Raw genomic sequence first — 16,108 nt, forward strand, 5'->3', positions numbered from 1 at the left:
GGGGGGGGGGAAGAACATAAATTTACTAGACAATAACAACAACACTTGACCACGTGACCAGAGTAGAACCATGAGAAGCATTCCCACATCTTGAAAACACCTTTCCCCACCCCTCCCTTCTTCCCAGGCTCAGCTTTTCTCCCTGTATCTCTACGTCCTTCCCACCAGCAGTGCTGGGGGCAGGGAATAGGGGGTGCAGTCAGTCCTGTGTCATCTTCCACCTTGGTGCAGGGGAAACTTAAGGCATTCTTCCCCTCTTTCAGCACAGTCTGACCCCCTCTCACTGGAGTCAGTCCTCCACAAACTCTCTCGGTCATGAGCCACCCCCACATGTTGCAGTCCTCCCAGTGCTGAGCTACAGCAGCAGAAGCTTCTTCCCATGGGGTACTGGCTTTCTTCAGGCACACTCACCTGTCCCGGTGTGGGGGCCCCCACAGGCCACAAATCGGCATCTGCTCCACTGCAGACCCCCATAGGTGGCAGTGGGGGTGACTGTGCTGTCTCACTGCAGGATACAGGGGTGTCTGCTCCTGGTATAGTCACCTTCCTCTTGAAATGAAAGTCTGGAAAAATGTAGCAATCTGTGAATCTGTAAGGAAGCTGCAGACATGGCTGCATTTCACAGGAAGGCACTAGTGGAAGTGAAAGGGACATATCAGTAGTGATTTGTTTTAATTCCTCCCAAACTCAATGTTTCACGTCCCAGCCCAGAGCAGACCTTATTTGTTAGGACATTTTTGTCACAGAGGCAGAGCTAGGCGCCGGAGGGCTTGGTAATGACTTCCTGTTTTCTGGTAGTACAACAGATTGCATCTTTGGTTTATAGTGATTAATTAGATTTTGCTGGTTAAGCTGTCAGTCTAAAACAAAGTTCTCACAATTTACTTCTCTGCCTTGTATGTCCTAGAGTTGTTTACAGCGCTCCTTCAGAGCTGAAGTCTTCACCTGCCCTGCCTGCCGCTATGACCTTGGTAAGGGCTACACCATGGTTCCAAACAAGATACTGCAGACACTACTGGACCAGTTCTTCCCTGGTTACAGTAAAGGACGATGATGTGCTCAGATCCTTCTGTACTTCTCCCAGTGACTTTATAGACAGCAAAGGAGAATAAACACGGAAAATTCAACAGTGGACCAGCCAGCTTGATGGGACTCAATATATTGTCACATTTTGAAGCAGCTAACCCTCTTCCCCTCATAGCCATCTTTTTGGTGTAGTGAGAACTCTAATTCTCAGCTGTCTTTTAACATCAAGGGTAGTTTTGGCCAGTTAACAAATAGTTTTTAAAGAAAAGAAAAGCCTCAGCTCTTACTGGCCTAGCTGATGGTTAATTTATGATTTATTTTTTTGTAACTACCTCAGGACAGAGGAAAATAAATTGTGGGGATGACAAAAAGTTAGTGAAGTTTTAGCTAATCACTGCCTCCTGAATATTAGTTGTGCCTGGTCCATGTGGTTTGATTTACAAAAAAAAACCCAAACCAAAACAAAAACCCACAAAAAACAGCAAAAAACCCCCAGAAACAGCACTTAAGCCAGCTGGATTAAAGAACAGCAAATTCTGTGGTGTGCATAATCCTTTTTTTGTCTTTTTCTTCTATTATGCTGTATTTTTTTGCAAGAACAGGCTGATTTTTAGTCTATTTTTGTGAGCTTCATTGTGCTTTTCTTGTATCTTACGCAAGTTGACTACTAATGACTAATGAGAACAATATGAATGCATTGTTGCTGCATTAGTGTAAAGTGATCTGTGTTTTTTGCACTTAAAGAGGGTATTCAAGACACTCTAGTTGTGTAAAAAATATTTCATATAAAAAAGCCACTTCTGTATTAGTTAAAATGTATGCTTTTAGTAGGTCTTGTATCAGTGGCAATACATCTATCTACACAGCATTGAAGGCAGTGCTAGCTTGGAGAGGGTTCAAATCGCTTCATATTGTGATCTGAAATTTTATATACAATATATCCCCCCCCAAAATATACCTTATTAAATATTTTATGATTCAGAAAAGTTGCTAATTTTGTTTTTACTATTTTCCCCTTATTTAAATCATAAAAATTTTATCAACCTTTTTACTTCAGATTATTACATACTTTCTTTAGGTGGGCTTGTTTTTCAGACATGAAGCTTTATATTCCTTAACTAATTTCTCAGTTAAAAAAACATTGTTAATTAAGAAAAAAACCCCAACCTGACATCAGTGTCCATGGTTTCACACATACTCTGTAATAGCAGCTCTCATAGCAGTAGCTGTAGTAGCTACTCTGGTCTCTACTGATACTTGAAGGAAGCTCATTAGTGCTCAATCCATGTACCAGAGTGGGAGGGAGCCCCTCCTACCCCAGTGGTGTTGGCAGTGCTTGCTGCTAGCATGGCTCGGTGCAGCTGGGAGCTGTGGATGCCCCACACAGCAATTAGTCAGAGGTTCCCACCGCAGGCATGGACCTGCACTGCAAAGTAGGTATGTACAAGTATACATGGAAGTATATATGTCATTCTCAGTAATTTAAGATCATACCCTTACACTGGTGTGGTAGTGAGCCAGTTACTGAGATGCATGTGGAAGTGCTGGTTTTTGTGTCTGAAAGTTAACTTAATGGCTTACTCACTTCATCCAAAATAAGTAACCTCTCTCTCTCCTCCCCCATTCTACTTAAGATTTCAGTTGCATCTCAAATACATAATGCTGGTACTATCTCTCTAGTCATATATCAAAAAAACAGGCATTGCTGAACAGTTTTGAAAGATGTAATTTCTCAGCTTTTTCTGTGCTTACTAGAATGAGGATTCAGCCTTTGTTCAGTAGGTGAATTGGTGTTAGTGTGAAGCATACAGAGCTATAGACAGATTCTTATATCCTGTTGAACTTCTGTTTACAGAACATTAGCTCACTATTTTTATGGGGAAAACAGACCTAATATTACCTTTGTAACAATCACTGCATCTGTGCAGTAAGCATGTAAGACTTGCAGCTTTTTACTTCGTAATTGCATGCTGTGAAACACTTTTAATGCTTTTTTTCTGTTTGAGAGGTTTTACCAATTAATTGATGAGATAAATTTCTCAGTTTGAGGTCAACAATTGGTAGTTCTCTGCTTAATATGAAAATGATGTAAACCGATTTTTTAATGTATCTTTTCAGTGAGACACAAGCAACATGAAACTGCCTTTAACAAAAATCAAAGTAGCTTGACAAGACTTCGTGGAGTTAGATTGGCAATGCGGACAGACTGTCCTTTCTCACATTACAAGTTTGCAGTGTTTCCTCATGATTTTTTACACCCTTTGTGCTGTGTCAGTAGCTGCTGAAAGACACCCTTTTCAGTATAATAAGTAAAAATCAGTATAAAATTCTGATTTTCTTCACCATGTATTTAGACATTTTAGGACCTAGGTGCAGCTTTTCACAGCAGAACTGGTACCTGGCATAACCTTTCTTTAATGAAATCCATTCTTGTCTTCTGTCATCTGCAGTGTCTTTGTGTAATTAAAGCCCCCACTGAAGTCATAAGGTAGGTAATGAAAAAGTGGCAGTCCTGAAACTTTCACTATAAAAGACACAAAAGTACAGTACTTAAAATAGCGCTGTGAACACTAGGTTCATTTGTGTCACTTTGAAGAAAGTTCCCAGGCATGAGTGTGCATGTAGGCCTTCAAGAAGAGTTTGGCTAGTTGCTGATTGTAAGGTGTGAAACTTTGCGGTCCTTTGCCCAGTCTGAGTGTTACTGCAGTACCTGTTTCCTCATTCACCAAAATCCTGCTTTGTGTGGCTGAACGAGTTTGTCTTTATAGGGTCACTCACTTGCATCAGACACAAATGAGTCTGCACAGACCCACCTTCAGATTCCTTTCAAATGCACTCATAACACATACAATCTCTCTGTGTAACTGGTAAGAGGATCAGTTTTATAGAAAAGTTTGACTGGGAACAGATGAGAAGAGGCTCCCATTTAAGATCTGTGTTCTGGATACTGAGTAATTGAACATGGTATTGTGAGTAGCAGTGGGGCTCTGGTCTCAAAGTACTGTTGGTATTCTTGGAGGGCCAGAGCTAAAGCTGTGAATCAGTTTTTATACAAGCTGTAGATGTATGTGACAAAGCAAGGAAAGACGAGTGCACTGTATAAACCAAAGCCAAGACCCAAACTAAGAGATTTGAGAAACTGTGGAAGGAGAACACTTTGTTAGACAAGATCTAATTCATACTAAGCAGTTCACAGTCTGCTATAAAAGGTGTTTCATGCCTTCTCCAGAATAAGAGGAGAGGATTACATGGAACTACTAGGAAAAACTGATGTGATGTAGAAAAAAGTTAAGTTTGATACTGCTCAATGAAACCAATCATTCTCTCTCCTTAAAAGAACCCGAGATTTCATTATTATTCTCTGCCAGTATTTTGCCTTGTGTAAAAGCTGTTACTGCTGTGGCAGTTCTGACAAATGAGAATTTATGCCTCATAATTTCATACTGCTCTGTGGGATGAATTCAGCTGAAAAGTTAAAATCCAAAACATGACAACACATAAAACTCCAACCAATTTTATTAGAGTACTAACATTGATAGGTAGAAAAAATCCAGTATGAAATATTAACACTTGCAATGCTAGTGGTAATATGTGAAGTAAACAATCTACTTCATCTTTTTTTACAAAGTATAAACAATTACTCCTGCAATTAATATTCATTACTATTGCCTTATGCATCTGCATATTTTCTACTTTTTGTTAACCATATCTTCCATGCCACTTTGCAAATTGGGTGTTAATTGTTAAAACTTTAGCACAAAACAGACAAAATACTGAATCAAGGCAACTTCAACATCAGCTGCTGTGGAACAATCAATCACATTTTGTTTACACCTATTGATTGTATTTACATTTTAACAGCAGTGATTCAATTAACAAACATGGTGATTTTTCAAAATATACACAGTATATAAATCCCCTATCAGGTCTGGGAAGAAAAGGCCATCCTGATGGACTCAAAAATCCAGGCAGCTAGAGTGAGTCTTAGGAAGACGCTCTCTTCTGCTCAGAAAAGGGAGATTCATAGGCTTCCATTGGTGGACAGGTACAAACCAGATGTTGATCTCCATATATGTCATCAATGCGAGCAATTGTGGGCCAAAACTTGGTTTCAGGCTTCACAAATGGCTAAGAACAGAAGAAAAAAAATAGCTATTTAAATTTTTCTACCAAGCAAAACTATGTAACTGTAATAGACATTAGAAGTTTTAAGAATGACAAACACTGGAAAAGTTTTAAGTGAAGTCATACTTGAAATCTGTTTGCAGTCCCTGAAAGGTAACAAGCATGTATAATAAAAGTTGGCAGTCAAAAGAATAGATTTTTTTAAAAAGTCTAACCATGTTCTCTAACAAATGCTTGCGAAGAAGCAGTTGTCATGGGATAAAAAAAAAAAAACTACAACCCTTTGAATAGCTGGCATATGGACAGGAACCAAGGAAAAGTGGAGAATACTACCAAGACCTGTGCTGTTGAGTATAGTTATATAAAATGAGGTAGCAAACCACAGGTTTCTTCCTCTTTGAAACAGTACATAGCAATAAAATAGATGCAATTCAGTTTTAGGTGAGGAAATTTAGTTACACATATATTTAGCTGTTAAGATCTGGAAGAAATTTTATGCAGTGCTGTGAAGAAGTCTGACATATCCGTCTCCATTTTAACCTTTATTTGTAGCAGGCTTGCACTAGTATGGCTTGCCCTGTGCTGACTGCGCATCATGTCAAATCCTCATCCAAGTTCTTCAGAGCAGAGCTTTGAATGTCAGGATGTGGGACTCTGTTTTGAGAGCCCCCGTGCAATATATCAGAACTGAATAGGCTGCTTCCAACTGAAGTGCTGAGATTTAGAAATCCATGTTTGCACTTAATGTGTTCAGAAATTTTTAAGATTTTTTTTTTCCTTGTCTTGTAAAACAAAACTAATGGAACTACTGTAGAGCCCCCCCCAAAAAAAACCCTGAGCAACAGTATAAATGGCTCTGAAATTTTTATTCTTACCAGATTACTTCAACTGACCAGAAAACAACAGAGCAGAAAGCACATGTATTTCCACACCACTAGGATCCCATTATTTACTCACCAGTGGGAATGCTGCCACTTCTCTGGAATAAGGACGGTCCCACTTGGAAGAAGTGACACAGTTCAGAGTATGTGGTGACATCTACAAGCAAAAAGACACATTTAGGACACAAAAATACAGAATTCAATTGGATGTAGCAGTGTCAACCCTCCTCCAAATTCACATTGCTACATACAAGTAATTACTGCCGAGGCAGTCACTGGAGAATACCATTTATGTAGGGAAAAAAAGACAAATTTAAAGCAGGAAGCAAGTCAGTATCTGGGTTTTTTTTCAGTTTACCTGAAGATATTACCCAGTGTTTGAATATGCTTCTAGCTTTTCAGTATATTCCCTCAGTATTTAAAAAAGTCAGTACAGCTTACAAGAGTTGAACAGAGCTTGAGCCTGTAGCAATTTTGTGCTGCAGTTGCTAAAATAATTAAGTCAATCTGTATTTTACTGTTAGTTCTAAGGACATTCCACTCCACTTCTTAAACCAGATAAATAAGCATCTCTCCTTCATTACTTTATGATGATCTCGAAATTTATAGATTTTGTGCTTGTGTAAATAACTTTCCTTGCTGACAGAGCAAAGGCCAGACTTCTGACTTGAAGTCAGAACTGAAATTTTGAAAAAGTTTATAGAGTTTCAAAAAAAAATTTCAAGGAATTCATGAGTTTGCTGTTGCACACAGTTATTTTTGGGAGTACTGAAAGACCAGGAGGCAGGTGCACGTAGCCTCAGGTAAGTCTCAAGCGTCAAGCTGATGCTGGTGACTTGTTCTAGATGCCATCTTACCTTTAGTGGATTAATTTGGGGGTCCATCCTGCCCTCTTCTATTTCAGCAATTTCCTGCCGAATACTGATCATTGCATCACAAAATCTGTCCAGCTCTGCCTTGTCTTCAGACTCTGTTGGTTCAATCATAAGCGTCCCTGCCACTGGCCAGGACATGGTTGGAGCATGAAAACCTGATAAAGAAGAAATCAGTCACTGACAATAGGTCATGAGTGAGTATATGCATTAGCTAGCAACTGATTCACAAAATCAGCCCTTTCTGTAATCTACAGGACTGAAATTGTTGGTAGTGTTGGCAGTGTACTATAGAGGTAAGACACTTTTCAATTATTAGTTTTTAACACTGAGGGTTAATGACATTGTATTATTTACAATAGAGTTACAAACTGATTTAATTAAATGCTCTTAAAACCTTCTCTTTTTGTTTTTTTTTTTACTTTTCAGCCTGACGTATATTGCTTCTTTCCCAGGTTATTTCTGTTCCTGCTGCTCACTTCAGTAGAAGTGTTTTGTCAGTTTACCTTCTTATGACAGGCTGAATGTCAAAGTAAGATGGGTAAACAAGGTAAAAAGAAAATGTGGCCTCTCATGATTCCCTTTTTGCACTACTGCTAATTACAGCCTTGTGATACTTCTCTTTCAGCTGCAGAGAATGGAACTTATTACTAAACTTATCCATGTAACTCACCTCCATACCTACTGAGAAGTCTTAAGTGGTGCATGCTATTTCAGGCTATAGCACCCACTTAGAAAGAGCAGGAATGGTGGGGGTTTTGGTATCACAACTGGCTTTGGATTATTTCACTGACAGTTATTATTGGTTAGGGTTTTAATAGCTTTTATGCATATTTGTTAAAAGCACAGTTGCATAGGATCAAGTGGTTCAATGGGTCATCTTGTCTGGCAGCCACGATCAGATTCTTCAGAGCATGTGTACAAAACTGCCCAAACTGTATCAGGATGGAAGCGTTTAAATCTTATTATCCTACTTCAAAAGTATTACTTTTTTTTTTTTTTTGGTTGGAATCTTACTAAGCTCTTGCCTGAAACCCACTTGCTCCAATGGTTAAGTCTTGTAATTGCAAATTTGAAGGGGCAGTTTACAAAACTGGAGAGGTAGTAGCAGACTTGTAAGAAGCTACAACTACTCAGTTGATGCAAATATCTCTCTAGGCCCTTAATGAACATGAGGAGACCTGAAATGATCGTGACAGATTCACCATCCATAAGCACAGGACTAGAATGTTTCTGGCTCCCTTTAGAAGAAATTTAGGAAATTCTCACGCTGCTATTTCTAAAAAGACGACACTGACTTACCATAATCTTGAAGCCTCTTAGCAAGATCTACAGCTTCAATGTTTGCTGTTTTTTTGAAAGGTCTCGTATCCAAAATGAATTCATGGGCTACATAACCTGTGAATGAGAAAGTGTACACTATGTTTACCTACTAAGAGAATAGTGCAATCTGCCAAGCAGTCTATTCTGATGAGTTTTGTGGAGCATGGCAAAAAGGCAAACTAAAGATGTCCACTTAGGTAAAAACTGAAACCTGGGAAATTATCAGGTAAGAGAGATACAACTCAGTATTTGAAGACTGGCCCTCTGAGTCCCACGCCACATTAAGAAGAGGCCTCATTTCCAAGATCAGAACTAGGAAAGGGTGGTCAAAGTAGCTCATGTAAATTACAAGTACTCTGAAAAATAACTGGGTTTGGCAGTGGCCCAACACCATTTGGGTCTTAGGCTATCTTGAATTAGACGTGTACAAGATAATCAGTTTCATGTTATGACAGAGAAAAGCTCAAATCTGGTGTTACAGAGAGGCTAAATACTTAAGTTATCTAAATTTATATCCATGATCCTCAAGAACCTAGTTCCATTCCATTTCTGAATCCTTCAAAATGTGCAACTTCTATTCACTTCTGTGAGGAAATAAGTATCTTTAAATGCAACCTGCACATTTAGCCAAGGGGTACTTCATTAAATTTAAGACGTATTTTGAAGACATATGTATAATACTCAAATAGTCTTTGGTGCCACTCAGCTTAAATAAGCAAAATAGCATTCTCTGGTACTCTTACCAGATAATTCTTTCACCTCTTCTTAATTATTTCTGTCCTGCAAGACTGGAGAGCCATAGCAGGGAACTAGAATGTAGCTGCAGTATTTTACATTGCCAAGGGGATTCTCCCTCATCTCACAAAGGAGAATAAGGAACAGAAATGAGAGAAATTTGGTGGGGGGGGTTTCTCAGAGAAAGTATGAAAGGGAAAGTACAAGTCCAAAAATTGCTTCCAGTTCTTAGATAGTTGTGCCATTAGTTATGGCAGATTTGGAGGTCTCAACTTTGTTGCTTCTTGTTTTTCATTAATCTGCTACTAGAATTCAAGGAGATGCCATGTTTTACTCCATCTTCTGTAACATTTTATCTAATTACAAACAGGCATTTTTACTTCTACTTCCAAGTATCTCAGTTTCATTGCAGTACCTCCAGAGAAGCAGTGTGGCAGGTTATTTGTCTCCTTATAAATAACATCAAAAGACGTTTGAGATGCAACTGTCACATAGCATTAAAAAATGAACCATACTGCAAGCCAACTTCTACATTGGGGGGAAAAAAAAAAAGTTTTGTAGAAGAAAACAACTTGTCCAATACTTGCCTCTTGCTCCTCTGAAAAGGATTTTATAGTGCTTCTCTAGCCTCTTTGCCATGTAGTTTGCATTTAGTATTGCAATCTCAGAAGCATGCTTCAGACCTTTTGCTCCCATTGTCTGAAAAAGGAATAACATGAATAAAGAGATCTAAAAACACTCCCAGGCAAGCTCAGTGTGTTCTTGTACTGGCAAGCATGATAGACAACAGCACCATAATGCATCTACCTAGTTTTAATGCAATCACGCTGCTGTTACACTTTTCCACTTGCTTGAGAACAACTATGGTGTACATACCTTATGAGACTGTTTATAAGAGTTTTTGGTTAAAGTAAAGTGAACAACCCAAACCCTTCCTCAAAATGAGAAGCTCTGAAGTGAATAGAAAAAAGTGAGAACTCAAGACTGTCATTAGCACACTTGTAAGGACTGCACATGCTACCTGTCACCATCCTTACCCCCCAGGGCAAGGGTGTCCAGAGAGCTTCCCAAAAAAGAGATGTGTGCTGTCTGTACAGATTATCACAGCAACTCAAACTCTGCTTGCTGGCGTCGTGTCACAGATGATACTGTGCATTAACAAAGGCCAGAGCCAAATGAACACAGAGGCACTTATTTCTCTGCTAAAGCACTGCAAAAGGACAGCACTGGAATTGAGCTGTGGCTGAATTTCTTAATGCTGCACTTGGAAGTTAAGTCGGCAAAGGAGAAAGCCAAAACAGCCTGAGGTAGCCCCTTCAGATGGGACAGTGTAAACAGACAGCACTTTGCACTGTGAAGAAACAGCTTCCCTTAAAAATATACTATAGTTTAAACATTCTGTAATAGAAGCCAGCTTACGGTCACAAGGGAATTTTACCCACAGCTGAAAAGCCACTATGGAAGTTTTACCAGCTCATATTTGCTCATTTCAAATTCCAGAAGAGCTGGTTTCCCTGGGAGCACAAGTTTCCATGGTTAGAGTGTCAAACTGGCTACAAGGTACTCTGAATGACACAGCCTTTATATTCACCTTTCCAGCTTTTGCCCTCACTGAAAGCTTTAAATGTTATTCAGAGTCCCAGCACACCCTCTTCTCAAACAGAATTTGAATCTTTTGGCTGAATACTTCCATATATGTAACCAGCTTATCACTAAATTGCAACACATTAAAAAATTCCTTAGATCATGATCAAGTTGTCACACATCCAAAGTCAAAACTAAGTTCAGTTTTCAAATTCAGTAAAATCCCCTGGAATTCAAGTTCTTATTAAATAAATTAGTGAAAGTTAAATGTTACATACAGGTCAAGTATAAATACTGCAGCATACAGCAACCAGAAATATTATTGGAATACAGTAATTACCAAGCAGCTTTTAAACATGAATTCTTCAATGTTGGAGACAGTGGAAGGACAAGCCTGACTGCAGCTTTCTGCCTTGTGTCCACTTGTCTCAAGAAATATTAGACAAGAGACAGAAGAATTAAGCAGGCTACACAGGTATGGCAGTTGTCCTGCCATCCTTTCTTACTGCAACAGATGTCAATAGGCTGATCCATTGTCCTACTGGAAAACAAAGAGGTTCAAAGGATATGTATAACCTATGACCATGCCATGATCGTATGCATTTCAGTCTGAGCAAACATCTTATGATGAGTTGCTCTTAAACCTGTTCCTGTGGTTCCAGTGGTCCTCAGACTGGCTGAAACAGAAACAGACCCTTAGCAGATAGTCCTTATAAAAGTCTACCCACCTTGATATACACCCAGGAAATTGGCAATATAGCACTGGAACCCCAAGGTGCAGCACTGACAGTACCCAAAGGACATGCATCCTTATCTGGCTGTATTTTGACGACAGGGTGGGTAGGCAAGTACGGAGCCAAATGTTTCTTCCTAAAACAAAACCACCGATTTTAGAACTTAAATGTGTGTTCCTGTGTTACCATTACTGGACAGTTTCAGCAGTAGCTTCTCTTCACCTTCCTTCCCAACACACAACTGTGTCTGGTCTATGTCTTCTTCAACAGCAAGTTTATTAACATAACTGCTGACAATGGAGGATGGTGGTCAGTTTTCAATTTATCACAAAATACTCATGCAGCTATCCAACTCAAAACTATTTTTTTTAAAAGCATAAGATTTTATTTTAAAGGAATATGATTAACCTATATGATAGATACACACAATTCATATACCACTTATGCATTCTGGACTACATACAATATCAGCTCTTGAAGTCCACAGATCATCTCTGCATTTACTCAGAAGACAGACTGCTGAACGAGGTCTACCATACACACTTAAGGGCCAAGGTGAAAGTCAGGGTTTGGAAATATATGCAAACCTCACGATTCATGAGATCAGCACATGACTATCCTGGAGGACAAAAGTTTACAAACATTACAACTCTCCCATTCATGGCTCTGTACTTCAGTGAACTGTCAACAAAGATTCACTAAGGGATTTTATTTTTTTTTTTAAGAAAAGGCTAATAAAGAGATACCCACACTCCAATTGGTCCCATTCCAGGTCCTCCTCCTCCGTGGGGAATGCAAAAGGTTTTGTGAAGGTTTAAGTGAGAGACATCAGAGCCATAATCTCCAGGACGACACAGACCCACCTGTGAAGGGAATACTCTGTCTCAAAATATTCTTTAATATCCTTTATTCTATTTAAGGCCTATTACTTCATTTAAGAAAAACAGGTTGAAAAAGGTGTGAAAATGTCTTCCTGTTTTTCTTTTAACATGATGCATCATAAACAAGTATTCATGAGAACAGTTTTTTGCTTTAGAAATTGTTACTCATCTCTGTAAAGAACGTCCTTGACAAAGATTACGTAGACTAAGCCAATTTCAGTGAAAAACTCATACATCTTTCAGGAAAACAATCAGATAAAAGAGAATTATTTTCACAATCTAATTTTTATTACTGTTCTTGGAAACCTCACCTCCTCCAAACACTGCCATCTTCTGAGGAAGCTGTGTTATGGTCTGAACTAAGTGCTGCTGTGCAATTTTTACTCCAAGGAAATGTATGCTCCCAGATGTAATAAATTTACCTAGGGGATTTTGTACCTGGGCATTCATATTTGCTCCATCTAAGTAAACCTGGCCTCCATGTTTGTGAATCAGGTCACACACATCTCCGATCTCTTCTTCAAACACACCATTGGTGGAAGGGTATGTGATCATGATGGCTGCCAAATTCTCTTTATGCTTGTCCACCTGTTGTCAGGGCAGCAGAGAGGAAAACAAATAAAGTCATTAAGGCTCCTACAGCTTCTTCTGAGAAGATTTTTACAAAAACATGAAATTAAGGTCATCATGTGTTTTACAGGTGAGAAGTAAGTCTATCTGCAGGTAGTATAGTTCATTTATAGTCAGCAAAAGATACTGAGCTCTTTTTTTCAGCAGTACCTGTGGAAAAAGAGTAATTTCTCAATAAATCAGAATTTTAAACCATGGAAGAAGGCATAGTGTTAAAAGATGCATGTATAATAGTCACTTCTAGGACCTTAGGGTAAGTGAAACATCTGGCCTTCAATGATCTAATGACCATCCCCCTACTTTCAGCAACACAGTTCTATGACTACCATAAAAGCCTGCTCAAATACATATTTTTGAAAATGTGTCCTGCTAATCTCTGGGATTCCCAAGATCCACCTGCAACCAATCTACTCCAAAAAGTGAAAAAAGTTTCCTAGCAACACCTTCCCCAGCAGAGATGGGCTTGAACTTCACTAAACAAAGGCTAAAGTGCAGTTTTGAATGCTTCATACTCACAAGCATGCCTCATTCATTTCAAGTACTAGCTATAGACCAAAAATGTCTGCTATAAAAGAGCCTACTGTGCAGAAAGACTCTCTGTGCCATTCTGGTACCAAAGATCCTCAAACTGGAAAGGAAATCTCACAAGTGTCTCATGGCTAGCGTCTGAGTCAGCAGAAAGAGAAAATACTTACCCTTTTCAAGCACGTATTCACTATCATTGACCTATTTTCTCTCACAGAAAAATCTAATTCAGCTGCCAACACTATCACCTGTAGAGGGGAAGGAGTGTTCCTACCTTGAAAATTACAGATAATTAAATACTCACCATTGCTTTTAAATGTGAGATATCAATGCTTCCATTTTTATCCACTTCAATTGGCTGAATCTTCATCCCTGCCATTTGTGCACTTGCTGGATTTGTACCATGAGCAGATTTAGGAATAAGGCAAACCTTCGAAGGGAAAAAGAAGCAGGGGTTAAAGTATAACTAGTTAAAAAATCTTAAAGCATTATGGTCTATGCTCAGCTACAATTTATTGTCAAAGTTTTCAAAAGGGATCCTGAGGGAACATTTAGTGGCAAATTGCCCCTTGTACTGAAAGGTGCAACTCAATTTTCTCTGAAGAAAATCCATTAAAATATCAGCATCTAAATACTCGTTAGGAAAACCGTTTCATTTGCAGCATAAATCATATTTAGGGCTGCAGTCCCTGAATATTATCTCAGATACTCACATCTAAAATCCTTTCCTCTCATCCCCTGTTTTTTTAAAAGTAATTTTTTTTTACAGTAATCAGTCTCCATATGTACAATGACTTGAAAGGGAAAACTATTTAATTCCAGATTTCCACAAGTTCAGCTGACTTCTAAAGTATTTTCTTTGGTATTAAATTAGGTATTATTATTATTATTATTATATTTTATTATACATTATTTTATTTTATTATATATTATTATATTTTCTTTGGTATTAGATTTTAGCTATAGCTAAGATGTTTCAGACAGCTATTTACATGCTCTATACAGTTCATTTAAAAAACAACAAAAAAAAGAGAGAGGTACTTTTACTTAAATAAATGTAAGTTTTTGTTAGTGATAGGAAAATGGAGCTCAGGATAGTTCCTGAGCTATGAACTCCACCCTTTCTAAAGACAGTAAATATGCCTTCTCTAAAAAAAAAAAAAAAAATCCTTTGCTTCTATTCTGGGAGGATATTATGATTCCCTTGGAAGGATTCCTTTAACTAAGTTTAATAAGTAATCTACTCAAACTTAGCTGCATTAAATAACTGAGAGTAAGGCACTTGTTTTCATGAGAAACTGCACGATGGTCTCTACCTCATGTTCCAAAGAGACATGAGACAAATGTTAATTACTTTAACAGCTATTCCAGGGAATTGACCCACCTGTCTCAGCACCCAGCTCCTCTGGGAGTGAACTATCAATGTTTTACTGTGCAGCTGTGACTAAAGGAAACACAGGGATCCCAGCCCCAGTGCTGGGAAGCACTGGGGCACATCTGTAGCCATTTTAGCTGCATAGCAGAAACGTAAAGTGAATCTAGATTGCTACCCAGACTTGCTGGGTTGCATCAGCAGCTGCTGTGTACAGAAACTGTTGACTGGGCACCAAAGTGGACAGATGGGAGCTATCAGTTAGCGTTGATACTTTTTTCCACAAGAGAGCACCAAATCCAAATGAGACTGACTCTTGATCTGCTGGTTTACTTCCACTCTCTAGCCCAGGAGAGAGGTCAACATTTTGGGCTTTCACACACACCACACACCCCCCGCCCCATTTTTTCCCAGGATTATCTTGATTTCACTATAACATTTGAGATCTGTTAAGTGTGCATAACTGCAAACAGCATGCAGACTCTCTCTTCTGCACGATTAACCTCTGGGTATTTCTGAGCATAGGACCATAGACACTCACAGAAGCCCAAGGATCTTGCACAGAATAACAGCAAAGCATACGTGGATAATCAGAAGATAAATGTCCAAGGAATAAAAATTTCAACCTAATTTCACTTCCCACTGAGTGACTATTCACAAAACAAAGCCAGGAATTGTAAAGAATGACTGATTTCTAAGAAGTTTGAGGTGATCTGGATGCAACAAAGACATGAAGACAGATTAAGAGAACACTCACTATTCAATTTTAGGTATTTTCCTCACACAGAGCTTATAGTTCCCAGGAGATCAGGAAAATGACCCTTCCATTTTGAGATGACACATGAGTTCCAATGCCAAGTATAAAATCAGGTTCAGAAAACATGGCTATTATTGCACTAAGGACTTTTTTTCCTACCTTTTAAAGCCAGCTTTATGTGTATGTGAAAGAGCTAATTAATCTCAGATTTCCAAAAAGTTTTTGATCTGGTCCCAAAAATGTTCCTGAACTAATTTCCAGTGTGTTAAGTGGGAAGGTTCCCATGGACAAATATTTCATGAAAACACAGGAAAGGAACAAAAAGATCAATGGTCAATTTTCACTGTGGAGAAAGGTCGTCCTAATAGAATATTATAAATATCTGTGTTGGTTCCCTAGCATTTCAAGTTACTCTTTATAATGGAGACATACAGTGAAATGCCAAATATCCTGTTAATATAAAATCACCCAAATCACTGAAAGAACTGATTGCATAGTTCAGAAAGAACCCACAGTACTAATTACATTCAAAACTGAATATACTGGAGCCAGACGGATCTAGAATATTACACAAAAAACCAAATCTTAACGATACACAACTGGGAGCGTAGTTTTGAACCTATTGCAAATCAAAAGATCTTGCAGTGTTGGGGGGGGTGGGGG

General features: G+C 38.7%; 2 protein-coding genes across 2 annotated transcripts in view; one reads left to right on the plus strand and one right to left on the minus strand.

Moving 5' to 3' along the window:
- UHRF2 (ubiquitin like with PHD and ring finger domains 2) overlaps positions 1-1,498 on the plus strand; it is a gene marked incomplete at its 5' end in the record, with an annotated part of 85,408 nt that extends 83,910 nt beyond the window's left edge. The window contains one exon of the mRNA XM_026866780.1: positions 908-1,498. Coding sequence (XP_026722581.1) covers positions 908-1,054 — 147 coding nt within the window. The remainder of the gene's footprint in view (positions 1-907) is intronic.
- Positions 1,499-4,519: 3,021 nt separating this feature from the next.
- The window catches only part of GLDC (glycine decarboxylase), a 46,967-nt gene continuing 35,378 nt past the window's right edge, over positions 4,520-16,108 (minus strand). Inside the window, exons 16-24 of the mRNA XM_026866781.1 lie at positions 13,621-13,746; positions 12,600-12,749; positions 12,031-12,143; positions 11,275-11,416; positions 9,550-9,661; positions 8,207-8,302; positions 6,890-7,062; positions 6,109-6,189; positions 4,520-5,154 (exon numbers count right to left, since the gene is read on the minus strand). Coding sequence (XP_026722582.1) covers positions 5,011-5,154; positions 6,109-6,189; positions 6,890-7,062; positions 8,207-8,302; positions 9,550-9,661; positions 11,275-11,416; positions 12,031-12,143; positions 12,600-12,749; positions 13,621-13,746 — 1,137 coding nt within the window. The 3' untranslated portion in view covers positions 4,520-5,010. The remainder of the gene's footprint in view (positions 5,155-6,108; positions 6,190-6,889; positions 7,063-8,206; positions 8,303-9,549; positions 9,662-11,274; positions 11,417-12,030; positions 12,144-12,599; positions 12,750-13,620; positions 13,747-16,108) is intronic.

The sequence above is a fragment of the Athene cunicularia genome, assembly GCF_003259725.1.
Source record: "Athene cunicularia isolate RWA chromosome Z unlocalized genomic scaffold, athCun1 chrZ_part4, whole genome shotgun sequence".
In the NCBI taxonomy this organism is placed as follows: domain Eukaryota; kingdom Metazoa; phylum Chordata; class Aves; order Strigiformes; family Strigidae; genus Athene; species Athene cunicularia.